We start from the raw sequence: 26,232 nt of genomic DNA on the forward strand, positions 1-26,232 counted from the left end.
GTTTGTAACTTGCTGGTGGGTTTTCTCCGGGGAGCAACAGAGAGCAATAATTTGGCAGAAAGGACCCTAAGCCACACGGCAACAATTTAAGTGGAAACAAATGCGCCACTTAATCAAGTTTTGACTACCTTTTTTTTAGGAAAAGTTTTGACTATTGACGGTCAGTTGAGGCAAATAACAGTGAAAGGTTACTATAGAAACCAAACAATAAGGAAACATATTAGAAAATGATTATTTGTTTGCTGCAACAAATAATAGTGAGAGGTTAATACAGTAACCAAAATAGTATATGTTTTTGGTATAGGACAAAAATAAACATAGACTTTTCACACCCTCCACAAAAAGAAACATATGTTTTTTTCACAAAAACAAATTGTGATTCTACACAACAATCCAGCCTAAATACATTTTTTGGCAATGTTTTAGATTTGCCACTATGTTTTATCCAAGGAGCAACACAGAAAAGCATTTGGCAGCTAAGCATTACCGACAGGATCCTATGACACGGCAGATAAATGGAAACAAATCCGCCTCTTAATTAATCAAGTGTTGACTAACTTTTTTGTTGGAGGAGAAAATTTGCCAAGTGAGGGTCAGTTAAGGCAAGACCTCCTAGTGCCGGTCAAGTTAGCTTGGCATCATTTTCTTTAACTAGAGAAAGAGTACGTAGTATATATGCTTCTAGAACTTCCCAGAACTCAAGTTTACCAGTACTTACCAGAACTGAATTTGGCGTCAGTGAATATGTTTCTTCAGATAGAAGAACCGGGAGATAGAGTATACAGTCGGCTGTCCAGCTTAGACCTGAGCAACAAGGAAACGTGCTTGTTAATATTAGCTCTGTTTTTCTGATGCAAGCTAAATTTTGTATTAGCAGATTCAGTCCAAAGCATGTTACAGAACTTGCAAAAGAAAAGCATGTTGAGCCCACCAAGATACGGGCCTCGGTGATATACTAACCACTCCTTCCGAACGCGACCAGCCTCCAGTGACGAACAGAGGGTGGCAGGTTGTGTGGCTGGCCGTCGGAAACCTGGACAGGTAATTGCTTGTGTTACTTACACCACACCTCGTATGCAGCGACGCAGAGAGAAGAAGCTGAGCTCATGCATTAGCGAAGCGTGCATCAGCATTTTTTGTTACACAAACTGATGGAAACATGAAGGGAACTAGTATAACAGAGATGAAACACATATCACCCAGAAACTGCGAAATATTTCTTCAGTGCCTGATTGAGGTGTACTATTAACCAACAGGTTCCATCTTGTGAGACATTACTCAGATAAATTCTTGTTGTATTTTCTGTCTATCAAACATAGTGCTAGCCTCTGTTTTCTCAATCTAACAACAACTGTTGATTTACTGACTAGCACTCTTCTGTCAATAATGATAAAAATTGACTGTACAAGGCGCTCATGAAAATCCACGTGATGATGATGAGCTCTCTGCTGTCACTGCTGAACATCAGCTCAAGCATGAACTCTGAAGAAATGCACAAGGTGCAAAAGGTTTCGACTATAGACTGAACAAGCACAATATAAGCCACATAAGACTGATTGGGTTCTGAAGAAATCAAAGGAGCAAATGTACAGACAGACAGGTTACTCCCGAGGGTACCCAGACTGATTCGCTTCTCATCATCACTGACCAAGATGAAACAGTACCCTACTTCTCCATCGAAGTTCACCTAGGCAATACAAAGATAAGTAAATATTAGAAATACTAGTCAATCCTTTTCATGCCGGTTGGACTGTTGGCTTTTCCTTGCCACATGTTTGGACATTTAGACAAGTATTTGTGTGTACAGTATAGACACGTACCCCTGGAGACTTTTCCACATTGGAAAGAGTCTTATCTGAGACTTGTTTGGCAGTGGCCACTTAATTTGTCCAGAGACTTTTGATTCAAAGAGGAAACAAAAGCAAGTTGCATCATGCTATTTTCCTTTCCCATATTTACCCTACTGTGGAGACCAACATGAGGCCAATCCTAAATTATCAAAAATGCACGAACGTGCAACAGTTTTCAATCAAAGATTGAACAAAGGAGCAAATGTACAAGCAAACTGGTTACATGTCCTCTAGAAGATTACTCATATCTCGTGTAAAAAGAGTCCAATGACAGAAAAATGCAAAGCTAATTAACAATAATCAATTTTGACCCACCAAACTGGTTACATGTCCTCTAGAAGATTACTCATTTTCCATGCTTCTTGTACTTCATGTTTTAACCACCCACTTGTCCCAGTCAAAGTCACACATGGAGACTTTTCCATTTTGCCAAGAATCTCCATAAGACTTGTAAGAGACCAGCATAGTTAAATTTGTCCAGGGACCGGCCAAACAGCTTACCTCATCAATCCAAGCCATGGAGACTGCCATATCTGCAGTTGCAAGTGAACTTGTGAGCCAGTTCATCTCCTTCCTAATGAACAAGTACAACTCCTTGAGCCATGCCCAATCAGAGGAGAAGGTGGTGCAGAGGTTGCAGCACCTCCTGATGAGAGCTGGCACCATCATTGAGGAGGCAGACACGCGATACATAACCAACTCCGGGATGATGATGCAGGTCAAGACACTCTCAGAGGCCATGTACCAAGGATATCGTGTGCTGGACAAATTGAGGTATTGTGCCCTCCAAAACAGTGCAGGCTTCGACAAGGTTAGCATCAATGACTCGTCTAGCAGCAGCTTGCAATTCATTCCTTTCAAGCGTTTTCGAACAACATCCAAGAAGGATGACAAGGCAATGTGCCTTGAGTCATATGGTGCCTTGGAAAGCTTAGAAATTTCTATTGCTAATATGGCAGAATTTATAGTTCTTCTGGGTGGATGCGAGCGCATGTCCCGTAGGCCGTATGACATTTATCTTTACACTGACAATTTCATGTTCGGCCGACGCACTGAGAAGCAAAAGCTCATGAGCTTCTTGTTGGAGAACAACAACCTTCCTGGTGATCATGCACTTGCAATTCTTCCAATCATAGGAGGTGTTGGCGTTGGAAAGAAAACCTTGGTTGCTCATGTGTGTGGCGACGAAAGGGTCCACTCACGCTTCTCATCTATTTTGCACTTGAATGGACACAACCTCTTGACCATACTTGACCATGGAAGGACCATGTTTGGGACGATGTTGGTAATTATTGAGTTTGCTTCTGATGTAGGCGACGATGAATGGAAAATGTTTCACTCATTTCTCATAAGAATGAGCAGAGGAAGCAAGATCATCATCATAAGTAAACTTAAAAGGTTAGCCCGGTTTGGATCAGTGCAGCCTATTTTCAGTGTTCTGTCTTATGACGAGTTGAGATACCTTTTCAAGAAACTGGCGTTCGGGAGTGTAGACCCTGCAGAACATCCATGGCTAGTACAAATAGCAGATGAATTTACCAAGGTGTTGTACATTGTGCCAAGTACACTTCTTGCAACAAATACACTAGCGGATGTGTTGAGAAAGAACCTTAATGTTCGGTTTTGGCTCTGCATATTGGACAAGGTGATAAGATATGCCAAAAGAAATGCCTCCACATACGGTGTGCACCCAAACATGCTTTTTGAAGAAGGCCATCATGTGGACATAACAGATATTGCGCTGCATCCACTTAGCGTGAAACGTTATACAATTGATGTTTCAATTAAGGAGGAGTCACCAAGTGTGACAATGGGCGAACTTCTAGCAGATCCAAGTGTTAGACCAGAAGGTGACTTCATTCTAATTGCATGGGAATCAAGGATACCGCCTCATAATTTAGTTCATCTTTTTGTCACAAGTCGTACTCAGGGTACACATGAAGGGTAGCGCATTGCCAGGGAGGAAGCGAAGAGGAGTGCCAATCTAATTTTGTTTCAAAACTCCTATAATGTAACTCTTGTGGTATTTTTTTGGTATATCTGAAACGGATGTGTTCACGTGGCCATGGAAAAAATGTTTCAAGGAGTAATTTTTATACCATTCAAATAAATGTACTGGAGATCTATAATAAAATTGTGTGTTCTATCAGATCCTACACTTTTTTATAGAGGGATAAGTATATTTTCATCCCTCAACTATTTTGATAGTATAGAAATGGTCCCTCGACTCCAAAACCAACAAATCTTGGTTCCTCCACTTTCAAAACCGGATAAGCTTAGACCATCGTATCACAAGCTCTCCCTCATGCGCTTCTAGCCGGTGCGTTAGGCCACCAAGGAATCAACTAGAACAATTAACTTGTGTATGTGAGCTAACTCTGCTAGTATACCAGATTGCTTTGCTTTACGTGTACGGTGCAGCCAGCTCGACGAAATCATAGTCCATTTCTAAACTTTTCAAAAAGGTAGAGGGACAAAAATATACTTTTTCCATTTTTATGACCAACAACATCATCTCACACCATTGTACAAATCCTGATCCATATACCAAGGCGAGAAAACTGAACTGAAATAAGAAAAGATTGTTTACTGGAGCTCTAAATTTGAATCTGGGCAAAATAGGAGAAAAGCGTCATTCACTTCACCGCCTTCACTCAAGCTCAGGATTGACCAACCAACTCTATCCAACAGCACAATTCTACTCGTTTACCATTTCCTTCTTGTATTTAGTTAGCTGTTACCAATATTATCATCATCATTGCATAGTTCTGGCTAGAATTTTACTAGAGCTGATTCCATATGGGCATATGCGCTTGCAATCGACCAGCCGAAATCTCTATTTCTACAGATGGGCTTCTTCACACTCTGTCAAATGTACAGACGAACTAGTTACATGTCCACTGGAAGATTTCCACCCAACTATGTAGTTGTGATGAAAAAAGGAGCATACCGTTTCCTTGCTGATGAGTTGCGCCCTGCTTCTCTACTCAAGTTTATATATTGGATGCCATGTAAAATGTAAAACGAATCCAAGGCAAGACAAATGCAAAGATAATCAAACATACATGTATTTTGTTCCGGAAATAGTAGTCAATTATTTTCATAATACTTGGATTGTTGGCTTCTCTGTGTCACATGTGTGGACATTTAGACAAGAATCTGGCTGTCATCGACCAACTCGTCGGTGTCGATTTAGTCACCCCTGGGGACTTTTCTACTTTGCAAAGAGTCTCTGTGAGACCTGTTTTCCCACAACACTGTAAGACTTGTTCGGCAGAGGCCACTTAATTTGTCTAGACAATCTTGATTCAAATAGGGAAAAAAACAAGGTGTCGATCCTCTAGTAGCATCATGCTATTTTCCTTTCCATTTTTGCTCCATGGTGGAGATCAACATCAGACCCAGCCTAAACTTTGAAGAATGCACAAGATGCAACAGTTTCTGATTAAAAACTGAACTAGCACAAAATAAGCTATGAAAGTACGTGTGGACAAAACATAAGGCACAGGATTCTGAAGAACCAATCAAAGGAGCAAAATGCACAGGCAAACTGGTTACATGTCCTCCGGAAGATTACTACTAAAGTATGTGCCGATGAGTTGCTCCCCTGCTTTCTCCAGAAAAGTTCATCTGGAAAAGCCCAAACAACTTTGCTGGAGCAGAGTATACCTATATGGATACCATTCTGATTCACACATATGTATTGTAAATGGAGTCCAATGACAGAAAAATGCGAAGCTAATTAACAATAATAAATTTTGACCCACAATAATATTAATTACCGATGCATTTTCCGTGCTTCTTCTACTCCGTGTTTCACCCGCCCATCTGTCCCGGTCAAAGTCATCCATGCATTCTAATTCACTCATATGTAGTGTAAAAGGATTCCAACGACATAAAAATGTGAAAAATAATAAATTTTGACCCACAATAATATCAAATACCGATGCATTTTACCGTGCTTCTTCTACTCCGTGTTTCACCCGCCCATCTGTCACAGTCAAAGTCAACCATGCATTCTAGTGTAAAAGGAGTTCAACGACATGAAAATGCGAAGCTAATTAACAATAATAAATTTTGACCCACAATAATATTAAATACTGACGCATTTTTTCATGCTTCTTCTACTCCGTGTTTCACCCGCCCATCTGTCCCAGTCAAAGTTATCCATGCATTCTGATTCACTCATATGTAGTATAAAAGGTGTCCAACGACTTAAAAATGCGAAGCTAATTAACAAGAATAAATTTGACCCACAATAATATCAAATACCGATGCATTTTCCATGCTTCTTCTACTCCGTGTTTCAACCGCCCATCTATCCCAGTCAAAGTCATCCATGCATTCTGATTCACTCATATGTAGTGTAAAAGGAGTCCAAAGACATAAAAATGTGAAGCTAATTAACAATAATAAATTTTGACCCACAATAATATTAAGTACCGATGCATTTTTCCATGCTTCTTCTACTCCCTGTTTCACCAGCCCATCTGTCCTAGTTAAAGTCATCCATGCATTTTGATTCACTCATATGTAGCGTAAAGGGAGTCCAACGACCTAAAAATGCGAAGCTAATTAACAATAATAAATTTTGACCCACAATAATTTTAAATACCGGTTCAGTTTTCCATGCTGCTTCTCCGTGTTTCACCCGCCCATCTGTCCCAGTCAAAGTCATCCATGGAGACTTTTCCATTTTGCCAAGAATCTCCGTAAGACTTGTAAGAGGCCAGCATAGTTAAATTTGTCCAGAGACCGGCCCGCAGCTTACCTCACCATTCCCAGCCATGGAGACTGCCATATCTGCGATTGCAGCTGAACTCATGAGCCAGTTCATCTCCTTCCTGCTGAACAAGTACAGCTCCATGAGCCACGCGAAATCAGAGGAGAAGGTGGTGCATAGTTTGCAGCACCTCCTGATGAGAGCTGGCGCCATCGTTGAGGAGGCAGACACGCGATACATAACCAACTCTGGGATGATGATGCAGCTCAAGACACTCATACCAACTCTCAGAGGCCATGTACTGAGGATACAGTGTTGGTACTGAGGATACAGTTTCGACTCAAATTACCGGGGAATTCGAACAACTCGTGGGGAACCGCGGTGGCACGGCACATCCACATAGCGCGCATCACCGTCGGTGAGGCTCCCGCGCCAGCCCTTGAGGAGCTCTAGCCGTTCCGCACTTGAAGTCGGCGACCACCATGGCCGCACGGCAAGCCGGTTGCCTCATGGTTGGGTTGCCGCCATGGTGGGTTGGGGAACGATACTGGGGATCGCTGGTAGGGTACTGGACATTGGGCCCCATGGGAAAACGGAAACAAGTGTTCCTATGCTGGCTAGGAGGTCCCATATGCATATGTCGGTCCCATACGTCGAAGCGAGACCGACTGCACATTTGGCTCTTGCATACGGGCTCATATGCTGGTTAGGAGGTCCCACATGTCAAAGGCACAACAAGTGTTCCCAAAAAAAGGCACAACAAGTTGGTCCCATATTTCGCTCAACCAAGAAACGGCTAATTTATACAGTCAAAGTTTGCTAGACTAGAGTTCACTTATATTGGGTGCTGTGTAAGATGCGAAGGAAGTCCAAGCGAAGACAAATTCAAAGATAATTAAACATAAGGGCAGTTTCTATGGAACAGTAATGAATTTGGAACTACCTACTGCAAATATTAGAAATACCAGTCAAACTTTTATCTGGGTGCATGTCATCCTCCCACTCCTTGCTCTTAATGGTTTAGTCACATGTTGAGACTTTTCTACTTTGCAAAGAGACTATGTGAAACTTGTTTTTCCAGAAGACTACAAGACTTGTTTGGCAGAGGCCACTTTATTTGTCTAGACACTCATCAACAAACACATATCTAACAGTAAAGAAAATGGTCACACACATTATATCATTAGCAGGCAGGCTATGGTTTACTAGGTCTCAGTCGATAAGATTTGTTTGAACAAACACATATCTAATTGCAAACAGAAGGCATAAGTTTAAGCTGCATGGTAATATTTAATCGGGTCTTGCATTAAATGTTCATAGTAGCTCCGTGGAGAACTATGCAAAGTTAACAGGCTACACAAGAATTCGTGCTGACCTAGCTACTGCTACCTAATTAACCGACGGCTGCTTCGTTCAGAAAAAACTCTTACCAAATTTTCATGATCACAAAATTCCAGACTATGTCTATTCTTAGTTCTTCGTATCTATTTTTCACAAAATCACCAACAAAAAAATCTCCTGAACGCTAGGAACAAAAGGATAGTTTCAGTTTGTCCGGGGTTCAGCAACACAAGGATAGTGCAGTTTGTCTTGGAGGCTTGAAGCTGAAACGGGATTTACTGCTGCTACCCAGTTTCAGAACTGCACCGGACTGGAGCATAGGTGCAGCATTACAGACATCGTATAACTATAAGCAAGACTAAAATGGAAAGTGAATGGTGTTGCTCATTGCAGATAATATTAACCTACCTACATGAATACATACCAACAAGCAGACAAGATTTCTACTGATGAAGCAATTCTCTGCTGCAAAAAGTTTTCTGACAAAAAAAAAATCAACATCCTGATTGCTGATGTTCTGCTAGAACAGGCCACAAGTAATGAGCATTTTGTTTGCCACAAAAAGAGGCCACAATTATTTAGCATTTACTTACCTGCTAATAAGTAATTGGCATTTAGTTTCCTGCTAATAAGTAACTAGCATTTAGCACCAAAGAAAGTGATATTGTTTCACCCAAAGTGTTTCACCATCAACCTACACATATCTAGCGGTCAGAAAATAATTACTCACATCATATCATTAGCGGACAAGCAATGGTGTACTAGGTCTTTGTCCATAAGATGCTTGTAATTCCCGAACAACAAATAGAAGACATAAGTTTAAACTGCATGATAATATTTGATCAGGCGTTACACTAAATGATCATAGTAGCTTCACTAAAACACTATCCAAAGCTGAATGAAAACATGGAGGTAGCAGTGTCAAGGAAAAGTACAGAAAGTAGAAAGTGCACTGAAATTTTGAATAACTACGTGCAGAGAAATCAGACATGTTGCCTCCATACTGAACCACCATTTGCTCCATAGTTACAAGCACGCAGACATCATGTGTGCACCCCAGTTGGACAAAACAAGATCCATACTCAAGCAGGCATAGCAAGCACATTGCTCCTTAGGCCAAACAATTGACTCCCATTGATTGTCCAGTTCTTTTAAAGGCACCAGCAATCCCATGTTGGTTTCACATTTGCAAAGATGATAACTCTAAGTACAGCGGCACATATGGGAGATATGGCCCCATGCAATTTTTAGTACCTGGGATCAGCTTGACTTGTCGACGATCCATGTTGTAGCACAGAATACCTTGTCCCACAGTGAAGAAGATCAAGTTACAGTCGGGATGAATCATAATCCACTCGAAATTCGGATTCATGAAAACAAGATTCCCTCTGAATATGTGCGAAGTTTCAACGCTATGCTTCAATGCCCATTCTTTACTGCCATAGTCCTCGAGAACATAGACTACGAATTGAATTCCAGCACCGTCTTCATCTCTCTTAAAATTTGCATAATGCAAGCAGCCCTGTGACTGCTGAACAAAACCATTCAAAAGACCACCAGGAACGCGGAAGTGCGTCCATGTCTCCCCCTTAGTGTCCACAGCGGCTAGACAACGGTGTGACTCACGGTGAAAGCCGCGAAAATGCATATAGCCGTTAAGAAACGCAGATGCTGACTGATGATTACTGAGCATAACTTCTCCATTCCATCCATTCTCCTTAAGAACCCATGTTCCGGTTTCAGACGAATACACCTCCACTCCACAAAAGTAGGGGTCCCACTCGGTGCCAGCCTTGTGATCCAGCAGCGCAAACACATGGAAATGGGAGGAGGACACGGCCGGATCGGACGCGGATTTTTCGAACACCTGCACCGGGGCCGCGCTATCGTAGCGGTCGAAAGGTCTGGCTTTCCCTCGAGATGCCCGACCCAGGATAGCGATCTAGCACACGTATTACCGTGTCAGACAGCTGTCACGGTTCTGTCGTCGTAGGGTAACTAGCCTCTGCATTTTTCTGTCTTCTACCCGCCCCCTTGCATACCGACGCGGACCCGTAATTTCTCTCCCTATACAGCGCCCTACTCGGACTACTGACTCCTCGATCTAATGGATTGGGTGCAGGGAGGCGATTTAATGGCGACGGCGCTCGCCGGCCTCTCGGGCGACCGGCTGTAGGTGCGTATCAAATATGGATAATGCTGTACTATTCGCAACGCTCGTCCGGGATGCGTCATAATCGATTTCTTATGATTCCCCAGATGCGATTCTGAATCCCCTTTCCTTCTTGATTCTGTGCCGGAGCACAGATCCAACCCAGCCGCCGGCGAACCGTTCTCTGCATCCAGGCAGATCAGTGGAGGGGGGTCGGGGGCGGATCTGTCGTTGCTTCCGGCCATCCAGGATAATGCGCTTGTCCCAAACGAAACGCCATACTCCAAGTAAGTTTATCCAATATCAGTGCGTCGAGTACAAAAAATCGCAGTATAGAGCTCACGCATGTCCTCCTGATATTCTGATCTTGAATGCTCAGTACGCCCACCGGGCTAGTAACGCCTCCGGCCACATTGAGGGGCGCGAATGCATGCGCCTACGGCTCAGATGTTAATCCAGATGTGTGGGATGATGATTCTGGCAGCGTTATAGTTGTGCCTGGATGGAAGAAAAGGTAAACATCCGTCTACACACATACACCATTGCTTTCAGAACTAGATGATTCGCATGTCCCAGCATTGACAAATAATAAATATGTCAACAAATTTTTCGATAAACTTGCTGTTTACCATATAAGGTGCACTGCTAATTATATTTTTTTCAAAATCAGTATTAATGGTCTGATGCTGCCTGTTCGTAGTCGCGATAATGTTATCATTCCTCATAATTACACAGTTATAATCTGTATTTTGCTGGAATATTATGTTTGCGTCATAATGATAACAGATTGCTTACATTATAATCCGGAATATTGGGGCTCGTGGCCCTGACACGAGGACACCTCCGTCCACAAAGACGGCCGTGGAGCGACGTCTGCTTGAAATTAATGATCGTAGAGGCTGTGAAATCTTCGAGCCAGTAGTCGGAACCAACTTCGATTCATGTCAAGAAGCATATGATTTTTACAACTTCAAGCCAGTAGTCGGAACCGACTTCGAGCCAGGTTTCTGGATGAGTATGTAGTGCGGCCGGGCGACATGGTGTATATCTGCCTTCCCCGTGGCAATTCAAGGTTTTATGTGGATGTCAAGAGGGATGGTGTGAGGCAGAGGCCGCTCCCTTATCTTGGTAAGGCTTACTTATCTTGGAATGTTTCCTGTTGAACATTTTTACTTTCGCTGAATAATGTGTGTTGGCTTATAAGTCTGATGTTTTGGCCAGCTTCCAATGGCCTATCCCTCATGAAGCGTGAGCTCATCGACCATTGTGTGTACAACCGGGGTATACATCAGCTTGAGTGTTATGGAGGTGGAAGAAGAAGATGTAGTGTCGATGATTGTGAGGGCGCTGAAGCTAGGACACCGAAGCATGCCAATCGAGCTAGACTCCGACGAGGAAGAAGAGACGGTGGTGTAGGTCGAGGAGAAGAACAAGACCAAGGCCACCCGCCGCTCCAATCGCATCCAGGGTCCCTGAGTCTAAAATATGTGCCTACTATGTAAGGTGAACTCTAATCCCCATTCATATTGTACTCAATCCGAATCGGGAAACTCATATCTACCGGTAGTCATGATGATGTTATGATCACTCCTATAGTGTTTACCTCGATTCCCCATTCCCCCAACGTGGATCGAATCTAAACTCGAATCGAATGCAAAGTAGTAGGTGAGGAGGGGGGAATTGCTGTCGTGGATGCCGGTGAAGGTGGCTGGAGGTCGACTTGCTGTTCTCCGATCTGCTGCACGCCGCCGCCGCCGTCGGTGAGTGTGGGGAGAGGGGAGAGGGCAGAGAGAGCAGTGAGGGAAGGTGAGGGTAATAACTGCCGGCGCTTCGGGAAGAAAGGCGGCTTCTCGACGGTGGGTCCTCGCGTGCAGCCTCGGCTGCCCACGTGCCTCGCGCGGGATTGGCTCGCGAGATACTGCCGATTCGAGCATGCCTCACGAGACAGGCCCAGAGGTGTTTTAAACTTCGTGTGATAGAGACCCAATAGTGTACGCTGGCAACCAATCAGCTCGTTTTCTTCCCACGCGGGCCTTGTTGGACCTTATGCGGGCAACCAAACGCATCCTACACCATTTATGGCCGGGCGCCCCAAACCCCCCTACACATCTGGATGCCCCAACCGATGCGACTAGTGTAAACATATTTAATGCCAATAGGACATGCGCTAGGAAATAAAAAAAAAGCATGCATGTGTGTAAGAGAGCGGCCACTCGCAAACACCAAATAGTCGTACACATTTTTTAGAATTTAGAATATTAGAAATACAGTTTTTTGTGTGGCTTGTCCTAGTCACTTATTTGGACATTTTGGCAAGTCCATCTCGAAAAGCGCAAACTAGTATCCATGCACGGTCAAACATTGCCAGAGTAGACTGCCATGTAAAATGTTGGAAGGAGTCCAACGCAAGACACATGCATGCATTCTGCGATGGGACAATAATTAATGAACCTACTTACTTTGAATATTGGAAATTTAGACAAGTATCCTTGTGTCACCTATCATCTTGTCGCCATCAACTTCTTAGAAAATCCTGGAGACTTTTCCATTTTGCGTAGAGCCTCTGCGAGACTTGTTCGGCAGATGGAACAAAACAAAGTTTGTCGACCCTCCAAGTCACATCAGATGAAAATTCTTCTCGATTACCATAGTGGAGTTCAACATCAGCTCAAACCTAACACTGAACTGGCACAAAGGAGAAAATGACAAGTATCCTTTTGTCACCCACCCACTTGTCGCAGTCCAAGTCATCCACGGAGACTTTTATATTTCGCCAAGAGTCTCTCTGCAAGGCTTGGCAGAGGCCAGCATATAAATTTGTCACAAGACCGACCAGCTGATTACCTAATTAATTCTCGCCATGGAGGTTGTCATGTCTGCAGTTGCAGGTGAACTTGTGAGCCGTTTCATCTCCTTCCTGCTGAACAAGTATCATTCGAGTCGGTCACACTCGGAGGAGAAGGTGATGGAGCGGTTGCAACATCTCCTAATGAGAGTTTGCACCATTGTTGAGGAGGCCGACATGCCATACATAACCAACTCCGGGATGATGATGCAGCTCAAGACACTATCTGAGGCCATGTACCAAGGATACCATGCGCTGGACAACTTAAGGTACCGTGCCCTCCAAGTCACTGTAGGCTTCGAAGAGGTTAGCATCAATGACTCATCTGGCAGCAGCCTATATTTAGCCAAGCGTTCTCGAAGTACAAATGATAAGGTCACGCGCCTCGAGTCACATGGTGCCTTGGAAAGCTTAGAAATTGCTATTGTTAATATGTCAGAATTTATTGTTCTTCTCGGTGGATGTGAGCGCATGTCCCGTAGGCCATATGATGTTTATCTTTACACTGAAAATTTCATGTTCGGCCGACACATTGAGAAGCAAAAGCTCTTGAGCTTCTTGTTGCAGCACAACAACTCTCCTGGTGATGATGCACCGGCAGTTCTTCCGATCATAGGTGGTGCAGCAATTGGGAAGAAAACTTTGGTTGCTCATGCGTGCGGTGACGAAAGGGTTCGCTCACGCTTCTCCTCTATTTTGCACTTGAATGGAGACAACCTTTTGAGAAGACCTGACCATGGAATGACCATGGAAGGAAGGATATTGTTAGTTATTGAGTTTTCTTGTGATATTGGCCAAGATAATTGGAACAGGTTTTACTTATTTGCCATTGGAATGGGAAGAGGAAGCAAGATCATCATCTTAAGTAGACTTAAAACATTAGCTCGATTCGGATCAGTGAAACCTATTTTTCTAAGTGCAATGTCTAGCGATGAGTTGAAGTACCTTTTCAAGACACTGGCATTCGGGAGCGTAGACCCCACAGAACATCCACGGCTAGTAAAACTAGCAGATGAATTTGGCAAGCTGTTACACAATGTGCCAGATACACTTATCGCAATAAATATACTCGCAGATGTGTTGAGAATGAACCTCAGTGTTCAGTATTGGCTTTGCATATTGGACAAGGGTCTAAGATACATTAAAAGAAACCTCTCCACATATGGTGTGCAACCAAGCATGCTTTTAGAAGAAGACCATCCAGTGGACATAACAGATTTTGCTTTGCATCCACTTAGCATGATACCTTGTACAACTAATTTTTCAATCAAGAAGGAATTGCCAAGTCTAACACTTGGTGAACTTATCAGAGATCCCAGTGTTACGCCGAAACAAGATTTCATTATAATTGCATGGGAATCAAGGATACCTCCTCATAAATCATTTCCTCATTTTGTTACAAGTCATGCTCAGGGCGGACATGAAGTTAGTGCCTTGCCAGGGAGGAAGCGAAGATGAGTGCCAATTTAATTTTTGTTCAAAACGCCTATAAATGCAACTCTTCTTCTTCTTCTTCTTGTTGTTTTTGTAATTGTTTTTGTAGATGTGAAACGGTTCTGTTGACGTGGCAACGGAAAAACTGTTTTAGGGAGTGATTGTATACCATTCAAATAAATGTACCGGTGATCTATAAGAAAATTATATGTTCTATCAGATCCAACTACGCCCGGCACTTATTTGATAACCAACAATATCATCTCACAACGTTTGTACGAAGGTGAGAAAACTGAATTGAAATAACAAAAGAAATTATGTTGGAGATCTAAATTTGAAGCTTGGCAAAATAGGAGAAAGTGACATTCACTTCAGCGCCTTCACTCAAGCTCGGGATTGACCAACCAACTCCATCCAAGAGCACAATTCTACTCGTTTACCATCTCCTTGTTGTCTTTAATTAGCTGTTCATCATCATCATCATCATCATCACACAGTCATCAGATACGAGGTGTATTGTGTAGAGCAGCATCAAGCTTGCTCATCAATATAACCTTGCACAAAACAAACCACGTGCAGACTCACCTGACCAAACCTTTGGATTAGGTTATGGAGCGAATATGGTTGTATTTTTTATGTAAAATCAATGATATTTACATGTTTGTACGAGAATACAGTACAATGATAGCTACGCTCTGTTTTCTCATTGTAGTGTGACTTCAGCTAACAGATTTATCTATGCAGAATGATCAATCTTCCGCAAGGAATACGATTAAAAATTCATGGTAACAATTCAAAACCGACTTGGGTTGTGAAGAACGAAGGGGAGTGAATATGGTTGTACTTTTCTGTTTGTACAATCAATCACATCTACACAATGATAGCTAGCCTATGTTTTCTAAATCCAAGGAACGACAACTGTAGTGTGAGTTCTAACAGAGTTACTTAGAGCATGGTTAATAGTATAGCCAACAATCGGCTATGAGGTTGCCACGTCATCTATAACCAATCTAATAGCCAACATGTATAGTAGCTAGTTACTAAGTAGTACTCCCTCCATAAACTAATATAAGAGCGTTTAGATCACTATTTTAGTAATCTAGACGCTCTTATATTAGTTTACAGAGGGAGTACTACTTTATTAATATATGGCCCACCTTACACTCTCACATTGTTCCTTGAAGCAAGTGCTGCAGCCGGCTGTTAATCTATAACCCGCTTTCCTTCTCTCTCCTTTTCTCTCTCATCCAACTCAGCAAACATACAATATTTTAATTCTTACAGCCTGCTGACTGTACCTTATTATACTTGCTCTTATGTGGACAGATTCAAACTTCCATGAGCAAAATGACCTAAAAGTAATAAAAACAATGGTACCACGGTCTCTGATGGCGAAAAACAAGTTAGAAATTTAAAACTGAGTTAGAATTCAAGATCACCTTCACAAGGACTTATATATAAGCACGAACAGACGCACACACTTCAGGTAAGCAGCATGGTGAATGCACCAAAACAAATTAGCCCAAATAATGAGCTCGCTTTTGCTAGCAAGGACGGCCAATAATGATAAAATTGATTGTACAAGCTGCCGGGGACAGAAGTTGTCGCTTGGGAATCAACATCAGGTCAAGCAACAGTTTTACCATTGCAGAGACCAACATCAGGTCGACCCTCAGCTCTGGAGAATGGACAATCAAACGGATTTTGACTAAAGACTGAAGTAGCACACAATCAGCCACGCAGGAGCTGATCAGGTTCTCAAGAAACCAAGGGAACAACTGTACAGACAAACAGGTTACATGTGTCCTCACAGATTACTGGAGTATGGAGATGTGATTCTCATCATCACTGGCCAAGATTAAAAAACAGAGGATAGTAGCGTTTCTTGCAGTGAGTTGCGTGCCGTTGTTCTCCACTCTCAAGTTCATCTGGAATACCAAAAGTTTGCCAGACTAGAGTGGACATATATTGGGTGTCGTGCAAGATGGGAAAGAAGTCTAAGCCAAGTTAAATGCAAAGATAATTAAACATACACGCATTTTGCTATGGAACAACAATTAATTTGGACCTATCAACTGCAGATATTAGACATACTAGTAATAAAATTTCATGTGGCTTGTCCTAGTCACATGTTTGGACATGTAGACAAGAATCTAAGTGTCATCCACCCACTCCTTGCTGTAAACGGTTTAGCCTATGTGAGACTTGTTTTTCCAGAAGACGGCAAGAGTTTTCTACTTTGCTAGGAGTCTCTCTGACACTCAAATAGGAAACAAAAGTCCAAGCCTAAACTATGAAGAATGCACAAGGCGCAACAGTTTCCGATTAAAGATTGAACTAGCACAAAATAAGCCACACCGATTGATAGGGTTTTGAAGAACCAACCAAAGGAGCAAATGTAAAAGAAAACTCGTTACTCCTCTGGAAGATTAGTACTCTCTCCATCCCATATTAATTAACGCTCAAACGGATGTATCTACTACCTCCGTCCTGGTTTATTAGTCCCCATTGTAATTTGTGCCAAATTTCGACCATAAATTTAACTAACAAAATGTTCATGCATGTCACAAAATATATCATTGAAAACTATGTTCAAATACGAATCCAACGATATAATTTTTGTTGACATGCACCAACATTTTGTCAGTTAAATATTTGGTCAAAATTTAGCACAAACTATAAAGGGGACTAATAAACGAGGACGAAGGTAGTATCACTCTAGATACATCCGTTTTAGTGCCAATTAATATGAGACGGAGATAGTACTAGAGTATGTGCCAATGAGTTGCTCCCATGCTTTCTCTACTAAAGTTTATATGGAAAAGCCCAAACAATTTCCCCGGTCAAACTTTCTAGAGTACACTACACACATACATGGGATACCATTCTGATTTTTTCATATGTAGTGTAAAGAGAGTCCAACGGCAGAAGAATGCAAAGGTAATTAAAAATAATTAATTTGAACCACCATTAATATTAAATATCGGTTCATTTTTCCATGCTTCTTCTACTCCGTATTCCACACACCCACTTGTTTTTCCAGAAGACGGCAAGAGTTTTCTACTTTGCTAGGAGTCTCTCTGACACTCAAATAGGAAACAAAAGTCCAAGCCTAAACTATGAAGAATGCACGAGGCGCAACAGTTTCCGATTAAAGATTGAACTAGCACAAAATAAGCCACACCGATTGATAGGGTTTTGAAGAACCAACCAAAGGAGCAAATGTAAAAGAAAACTCGTTACTCCTCTGGAAGATTAGTACTCTCTCCATCCCATATTAATTAACGCTCAAACGGATGTATCTACTACCTCCGTCCTGGTTTATTAGTTCCCATTGTAATTTGTGCCAAATTTCGACCATAAATTTAACTAACAAAATGTTCATGCATGTCACAAAATATATCATTGAAAACTATGTTCAAATACGAATCCAACGATATAATTTTTGTTGACATGCACCAACATTTTGTCAGTTAAATATTTGGTCAAAATTTAGCACAAACTATAAAGGGGACTAATAAACAAGGACGAAGGTAGTATCACTCTAGATACATCCGTTTTAGTGCCAATTAATATGAGACGGAGATAGTACTAGAGTATGTGCCAATGAGTTGCTCCCATGCTTTCTCTACTAAAGTTTATCTGGAAAAGCCCAAACAATTTCCCCGGTCAAACTTTCTAGAGTACACTACACACATACATGGGATACCATTCTGATTTTTTCATATGTAGTGTAAAGAGAGTCCAACGACAGAAGAATGCAAAGGTAATTAAAAATAATTAATTTGAACCACCATTAATATTAAATATCGGTTCATTTTTCCATGCTTCTTCTACTCCGTATTCCACACACCCACTTGTCCCAGTCGAAGTCATCCATGGAGACTTTTTCATTTTGCCAAGAATCTCGGTAAGACTTGGCAGAGGCCAGCATAGTTGAATTTGTCCTGAGACCGGCAACAACATATGGCATCAATCCCAGCTATGGAGACCGCCATATCTGCATTTGCAAGTGAACTCATGAGGCTGGTCATAGTGGGAGTTGTTGGAAATATGCCCTAGAGGCAATAATAAATTGATTATTATTATATTTCCTTGTTCATGATAATCGTTTATTATCCATGCTATAATTGTATTGATAGGAAACTCAGATACATGTGTGGATACATAGACAACACCATGTCCCTAGTAAGCCTCTAGTTGACTAGCTCGTTGATCAATAGATGGTTACGGTTTCCTAACCATGGACATTGGATGTCGTTCATAACGGGATCACATCATTAGGAGAATGATGTGATGGACAAGACCCAATCCTAAGCATAGCACTAGATCGTGTAGTTCGTATGCTAAAGCTTTTCTAATGTCAAGTATCATTTCCTTAGACCATGAGATTGTGCAACTCCCGGATACCGTAGGGATGCTTTGGGTGTATCAAACGTCACAACGTAACTGGGTGACTATAAAGGTGCATTACAGGTATCTCCGAAAGTGTTTGTTGGGTTGGCACGAATCGAGACTGGGATTTGTCACTCCGTGTAAACGGAGAGGTATCTCTGGGCCCACTCGGTAGGACATCATCATATGCGCAATGTGACCAAAGAGTTGATCACGGGATGATGTGTTACGGAACGAGTAAAGAGACTTGCCGGTAACGAGATTGAACTAGGTATTGGATTCCGACGATCGAATCTCGGGCAAGTAACATACCGATAGACAAAGGGAATTGTATACGGGATTGATTAAGTCCTTGACATCGTGGTTCATCCGATGAGATCATCGTGGAACATGTGGGAGCCATCATGGGTATCCAGATCCCGCTGTTGGTTATTGACCGGAGAACGTCTCGGTCATGTCTGCATGTCTCCCGAACCCGTAGGGTCTACACACTTAAGGTTCGATGACGCTAGGGTTGTAAAGGAAGTTTGTATGTGGTTACCGAATGTTGTTCGGAGTCCCGGATGAGATCCCGGACGTCACGAGGAGTTCCGGAATGGTCCGGAGGTAAAGATTTATATATAGGAAGTCATGTTTCGGCCATCGAGACAAGTTTCGGGGTCATCGGTATTGTACCGGGACCACCGGAAGGGTCCCGGGGGCCCACCGGGTGGGGCCACCTATCCTGGAGGGTCCCATGGGCTGAAGTGAGAAGGGATCCAGCCCAAAGTGGGCTGGGGCGCCACTTCCCCTAGGGCCCATGCGCCTAGGGTGAAAGGGGAACCCTAAAGGAAGAGTCCCAGCAGGGGAAGGCACCTCCTAGGTGCCTTGGGGGGGGGGAGGACTCCTCCCCCGGCCGCCGCCCCCTTGGAGATTGGATCTCCTAGGGGCTGGCGCACCCCCCCCCCTTGGGATCCCTATATATAGTGGGGTAGGAGGGCCTCTCAAACACACCTTTTGCCTTTGGTGCAGCCCCTCCCTCTCTCCCAAGTTCTTCTCCTCTCCCGTGGTGCTTGGCGAAGCCCTGCAGGATTGCCACGCTCCTCCATCACCACCACGCCGTTGTGCTGCTGTTGGATGGAGTCTTCCTCAACCTCTCCCTCTCTCCTTGCTGGATCAAGGCATGGGAGACGTCACCGGGTTGTACGTGTGTTGAACGCGGAGGTGCCGTCCGTTCGGCACTAGGATCATCGGTGATCTGAATCACGACGAGTATGACTCCATCAACCCCATTCACTTGAACGCTTCCGCTTAGCGATCTACAAGGGTATGTAGATGCACTCTCCTTCCCCTCGTTGCTGGTCTCTCCATAGATAGATCTTGGTGACACGTAGGAAAATTTTGAATTTCTGCTACGTTCCCCAACAGTGGCATCATGAGCTAGGTCTATTGCGTAGATTCTATGCACGAGTAGAACACAAAGTAGTTGTGGGCGTTGATTTTGTTCAATATGCTTGCCGTTACTAGTCTTATCTTGATTCGGCGGCATCGTGGGATGAAGCGGCCCGGACCAACCTTACACGTACTCTTACGTGAGACTGGTTCCACCGACTGACATGCACTAGATGCATAAGGGGGCTAGCGGGTGTCTGTTTCTCCTACTTTAGTCGAATCGGATTCGATGAAAAGGGTCCTTATGAAGGGTAAATAGAAATTGGCATATCACGTTGTGGTTTTTGCGTAGGTAAGAAACGTTTTGCTAGAAACCCATAGCAGCCACGTAAAACATGCAAACAACAATTAGAGGACGTCTAACTTGTTTTTGCAGGGTATGCTATGTGATGTGATATGGCCAAAAGGATGTGATGAATGATATATGTGATGTATGAGATTGATCATGTTCTTGTCAAGGGAATCACGACTTGCATGTCGATGACGAGACAACTTCAAGAAGACACGATGATGGAGATCATGATGATGGAGATCATGGTGTCATACCGGTGACAAGATGATCATGGAGCCCCAAGATGGAGATCAAAGGAGCTATATGATATTGGCCATATCATGTCACTATTATTTGATTGCATGTGATGTTTATCATGTTTATACATCTTATTTGCTTAGAACGACGGTAGTAAATAAGATGATCCCTCATTAAAATTTCAAGAAGTGTTCTCCCCTAACTGTGCACCGTTGCTACAGTTCGTCGTTTCGAAGCACCACGTGTTAATTGGGTGTGATAGATCCTTACGTTCACATACAACGGGTGTAAGATAGTTTTACACAGCAAAAACACTTAGGGTTAACTTGACGAGCCTAGCATGTACAGACATGGCCTCGGAACACAGAAGACCGAAAGGTCGAGTATGAGTCGTATAGAAGATACGATCAACATGATGATGTTCACCGACGTTGTCTAGTCCGTCTCACGCACAGATCGGACACGGCCTAGTTCACTCGGATCATGTAATCACTTAGATGACTAGAGGGATGTCTATCTAAGTGGGAGTTCGTAAGATGAACTTAATTATTCTGAACATAGTCAAAAGGATTTTTGCAAATTATGTCGTAGCTCACGCTATAGTTCTATTGTTTAGATATGTTCCTAGAGAAAAATTAGTTGAAAGTTGATAGTAGCAATATGCGGACTAGGTCCATAAACTGAGGATTGTCCTCATTGCTTCATAGAAGGCTTATGTCCTTAATGCACCGCTCAGTGTGCTGAACCTCGAACGTTGTCTGTGGATGTTGCGAACATCTGACATACACGTTTTGATAACTACATGATAGTTCAGTTAAACGGTTTAGAATTGAGGCACCAAAGATGTTTTGGAAACGTCGCAAAACATATGAGATGTTTTGAGGGCTGAAATTGGGATTTCAAGCTCGTGCCCACGTCAAGAGGTATAAGACCTCCGACGGTTCTTCTAGCCTACATACTAAGGGAGAAAAGCTCAATTGTTGAGCTTGTGCTCGGATTGTCTGAGTACAACAATCATTTGAATCAAGTGGGAGTTGATCTTCCAGATAAGATAGTGATGTTTCTCCGAAGTCATTACCACCAAGCTGCTAGAGCTTCGTGATGAACTATAATATATCGGGGACATGTATGATGATCCTTGAGATGTTCCTGATGTTTGACACCACAAAAGTAGAAATCAAGAAGGAGCATCAATTGTTGATGGTTGGTGAAACCGCTAGTTTCAAGAAGGGCAAGGGCAAGAAGGGATACTTCATGAAACAGCAATTCAGCTGTTGCTCTAGTGAAGAAACCCAAGGTTGAACCCAAACCCGAGACTAAGTGCTTCTGTAATAAGAGAAACAACCACTGGAGCAGAATTACCCTAGATACTTGGTAGATTGGAAGGCTGGCAAGGTCGATAAAAGTATATTGGATATACATTGTGTTGATGTGTACTTTAGTAGTACTCCTAGTAGCACCAGGGTATTAGATACCGGTTCAGTTGCTAAGTGTTAGTAACTCGAAATAAAAGCTACGGAATAAATGGAGACTAGCTAAAGGTGAGCTGACGATATGTGTTGGAAGTGTTTCCAATGTTGATATGATCAAGCATCGCACGCTCCCTCTACCATCGAGATCGGTGTTTGCGTTGAGCATAGACATGATTGGATTATGTCTATCGCAATACGGTTATTCATTTAAGGAGAATAATGGTTACTCTGTTTATTTGAATAATACCTTCAAATGGTCTTACACCTGAAATGGATGGTTTATTGAATCTCGATCGTAGTGATACACATGTTCATGCCAAAAGATAGTAATGATAGTACCACCTACTTGTGGCACTGCCACGTAAGTCATATCGGTATAAAACGCATGAAGAAGCTCCATGTTGATTGATCTTTGGGCTCACTCATTTTTGAAAAGTTTGAGACATGCGAACCATGTCTATTGGTGTATATGCATGAAGAAACTCCATGCAAATGGACCGTTCTGACTCACTTGATTTTGAATCACTTGAGACATGCAAATCATACCACATGGGCAAGATGACTGAAAGCCTCGGTTTCAGTAAAATGGAACTAGAAAGCAACTTGTTGGAAGTAATACATTTTGATGTGTGCAGTCCAATGAGTGCTGAGGCATGTAGTGGATATCGTTATGTTCTTACTTCACAGATGGTTTGAGTAGATGTTGAGTACATTTACTTGATGAATCACGAGTCTGAATTATTGAAAGGTTCAAGTAATTTCAGGGTGAAGTTTGAAAGATCGTCGTGACAAGAGGATAAAATATCTATGATATGATCATAGAGATGAATATCTGAATTACGAGTTTGGCACAGAATTAAGACATTTTGGAAATTGTTTCACAACTAATACAGCCTGGAACACCACAGTGTGATGGTGTGTCCGAACATCATAACTGCACCCTGTTGGATATGATGCATACCATGATGTCTCTTATTGAATTACCACAATAGTTTATGGGTTAAGAATTAGAGACAACCACATTCACTTTAAATAGGGCACCACGTAATTCCGATGAGATGACACCGTATGAACTATGGTTTAGAGAAACCTAAGCTGTCATTTCTTAAAAGTTTGGGGCTGCGACGCTTATGTGGAAAAGTTTCAGGCCGATAAGCTCGAACCCAAAGCGGATAAATGCATCTTCATAGGACAACCCAAAACAGTTGGGTATACCTCCTGTCTCAGATCCGAAAACAATAAGGGATTGTTTCTAGAATCGGGTCCTTTCTCGAGGAAAAGTTTCTCTCGAAAGAATTGAGTGGGAGGATGGTGGAGACTTGATGAGGTTATTAAACCGTTACTTCAACTAGTGTATAGCAGGGCACAAAGAGTTGTTCCTGTGGCACCTACACCAATTGAAGTGGAAGCTTATGATATTGATCATGAGACTTCGGATCAAGTCACTCCCAAACCTCGTAGGATGACAAGGATGCGTACTACTTCAGAGTGGTACGTAACCCTGTCTTGGAAGTCATGTTGCTAGACAACAATGGACCTACGAGCTATGGAGAAGCGATGGTGGGCCCGAATTCCGATAAATGGCTCGAGGCCATAAAATCCGAGAGAGGATCCATGTATGAGAACAAAGTGTAGACTTTGGCAGAACGGCTCGATGGTCGTAAGGCTATTGAGTACAGATGGATTTTAAAAGGAAGACGAACAATGATGGTAAATGTCACCATTAAGAAAGCTCGACTTGTCGTTAAGATGTTTTCTGACAAGTTCAAGGAGTTGACTACGGTGAGATTTTCTCACTCGTAGCGATGCTAAGAGTCTGTTAGAATTATGTTAGCCGATCACTGCATTATTTATGAAATCTTGCAGATAGGATGTCAAAACATTGTTTCCTCGACGATTTTTGAGGAAAGGTTGTATGTGATACAACCGGAAGGTTTTGTCAATCCTGAAAAGATGCTAATAAGTATGCAAAGCTCCAGCAATCCTTCTGAGGACTGGAGTAAGCATCTCGGAGTTGGAATGTACGCTTTGATGAGATGATCAAAGATTTTGGGTTTATACAAAGTTTATGAGAAACTTGTATTTCCAAAGAAGTGAGTGGGAGCACTATAGAATTTCTGATGAGTATATGTTGTTGACACATTGTTGATCAGAAATGATGTAGAATTTCTGGAAAGCATATAGGGTTATTGGGAAAGTGTTTTTCAATGGAAAGCCTGGATTAAGCTACTTGAACATTGAGCATCAAGATCTATAAGGATAGATCAAAACGCATAATAGGTACTTTCAAATGAGCACATACCTTGACATGATCTTGAAGGTGTTCAAGATGGATCAGTCAAAGAAGGAGTTCTTGCCTGAGTTATAAGGTATGAAGTTAAGACTTAAAGCTCGACCACGGCAGAATAGAGAGAAAGGACGAAGGTCGTCCCCTATGCTTAAGACATAGGCTCTACAGTATGCTATGCTGTGTACCGCACCTGAAGTGTGCCTTGCCATGAGTCAGTCAAGGGGTACAAGAGTGATCCAAGAATGGATCACAGGACAGCGGTCAAAGTTATCCTTAGTAACTAGTGGACTAAGGAATTTTCTCGATTATGGAGGTGGTAAAAGAGTTCGTCGTAAAGAGTTACGTCGATGCAAGCTTAACACCTATCCGGATAGCTCTGAGTAGAGATACCGGATACATATAATGGAGCAACAATTTAGAATAGCTCCAAGTAGAACAGTTATTTGGATTAGCTCCAAATAGAACGTGGTAGCTACATCTAGGAGATGACATAGAGATTTGTAAAGCACACACGGATCTGAAAGGTTCAGACCCGTTGACTAAAACCTCTCTCACAAGCAACATGATCAAACCCAGAACTCTTTGGGTGTTAGTCACATGGCGATGTGACCTGTGAGTGTTAATCACATGGCGATGTGAACTAGATTATTGACTCTAGTGCAAGTGGGAGACTGTTGGAAATATGCCCTAGAGGCAATAATAAATTGGTTATTATTATATTTCCTTGTTCATGATAATCGTTTATTATCCATGCTATAATTGTATTGATAGGAAACTCAGATACATGTGTGGATACATAGACAACACCATGTCCCTAGTAAGCCTCTAGTTGACTAGCTCGTTGATCAATAGATGGTTACGGTTTCCTAACCATGGACATTGAATGTCGTTGATAACGGGATCACATCATTAGGAGAATGATGTGATGGACAAGACCCAATCCTAAGCATAGCACTAGATCGTGTAGTTCGTATGCTAAAGCTTTTCTAATGTCAAGTATCATTTCCTTAGACCATGAGATTGTGCAACTCCCGGATACCGTAGGAATGCTTTGGGTGTATCAAACGTCACAACGTAACTGGGTGACTATAAAGGTGCATTACAGGTATCTCCGAAAGTGTCTGTTGGGTTGGCACGAATCGAGACTGGGATTTGTCACTCCGTGTAAGCGGAGAGGTATCTCTGGGCCCACTCGGTAGGACATCATCATATGCGCAATGTGACCCAAAGAGTTGATCACGGGATGATGTGTTACGGAACGAGTAAAGAGACTTGCCGGTAACGAGATTGAACTAGGTATTGGATTCCGACGATCGAATCTCGGGCAAGTAACATACCGATAGACAAAGGGAATTGTATACGGGATTGATTAAGTCCTTGACATCGTGGTTCATCCGATGAGATCATCGTGGAACATGTGGGAGCCAACATGGGTATCCAGATCCCGCTGTTGGTTATTGACCGGAGAACGTCTCGGTCATGTCTGCATGTCTCCCGAACCCGTAGGGTCTACACACTTAAGGTTCGATGACGCTAGGGTTGTAAAGGAAGTTTGTATGTGGTTACCGAATGTTGTTCGGAGTCCCGGATGAGATCCCGGACGTCACGAGGAGTTCCGGAATGGTCCGGAGGTAAAGATTTATATATAGGAAGTCCTGTTTCGGCCATCGGGACAAGTTTCGGGGTCATCGATATTGTACCGGGACCACCGGAAGGGTCCCGGGGGCCCACCGGGTGGGGCCACCTACCCCGGGGGGGCCACATGGGCTG

The 26,232-nt window shown here is 42.7% G+C and overlaps 2 protein-coding genes across 2 annotated transcripts; both read left to right on the forward strand.

The window, feature by feature from the left end:
- The first annotated feature begins 2,343 nt into the window (after positions 1-2,343).
- Positions 2,344-3,994, forward strand: LOC125540629. Its single transcript, XM_048704230.1, has one exon. It carries the CDS (start codon positions 2,368-2,370, stop codon positions 3,796-3,798), a length of 1,431 nt encoding a protein of 476 aa, XP_048560187.1. The 5' UTR covers positions 2,344-2,367; the 3' UTR covers positions 3,799-3,994.
- Positions 3,995-12,919: 8,925 nt separating this feature from the next.
- LOC125540630 lies at positions 12,920-14,588 on the forward strand. The gene has a single exon (XM_048704231.1). It carries the CDS (start codon positions 12,927-12,929, stop codon positions 14,367-14,369), a length of 1,443 nt encoding a protein of 480 aa, XP_048560188.1. The 5' UTR covers positions 12,920-12,926; the 3' UTR covers positions 14,370-14,588.
- The last annotated feature ends 11,644 nt before the right edge of the window (positions 14,589-26,232 follow it).

The sequence above is a fragment of the Triticum urartu genome, chromosome 2 (genome assembly GCF_003073215.2).
Source record: "Triticum urartu cultivar G1812 chromosome 2, Tu2.1, whole genome shotgun sequence".
NCBI lineage: Eukaryota > Viridiplantae > Streptophyta > Magnoliopsida > Poales > Poaceae > Triticum > Triticum urartu.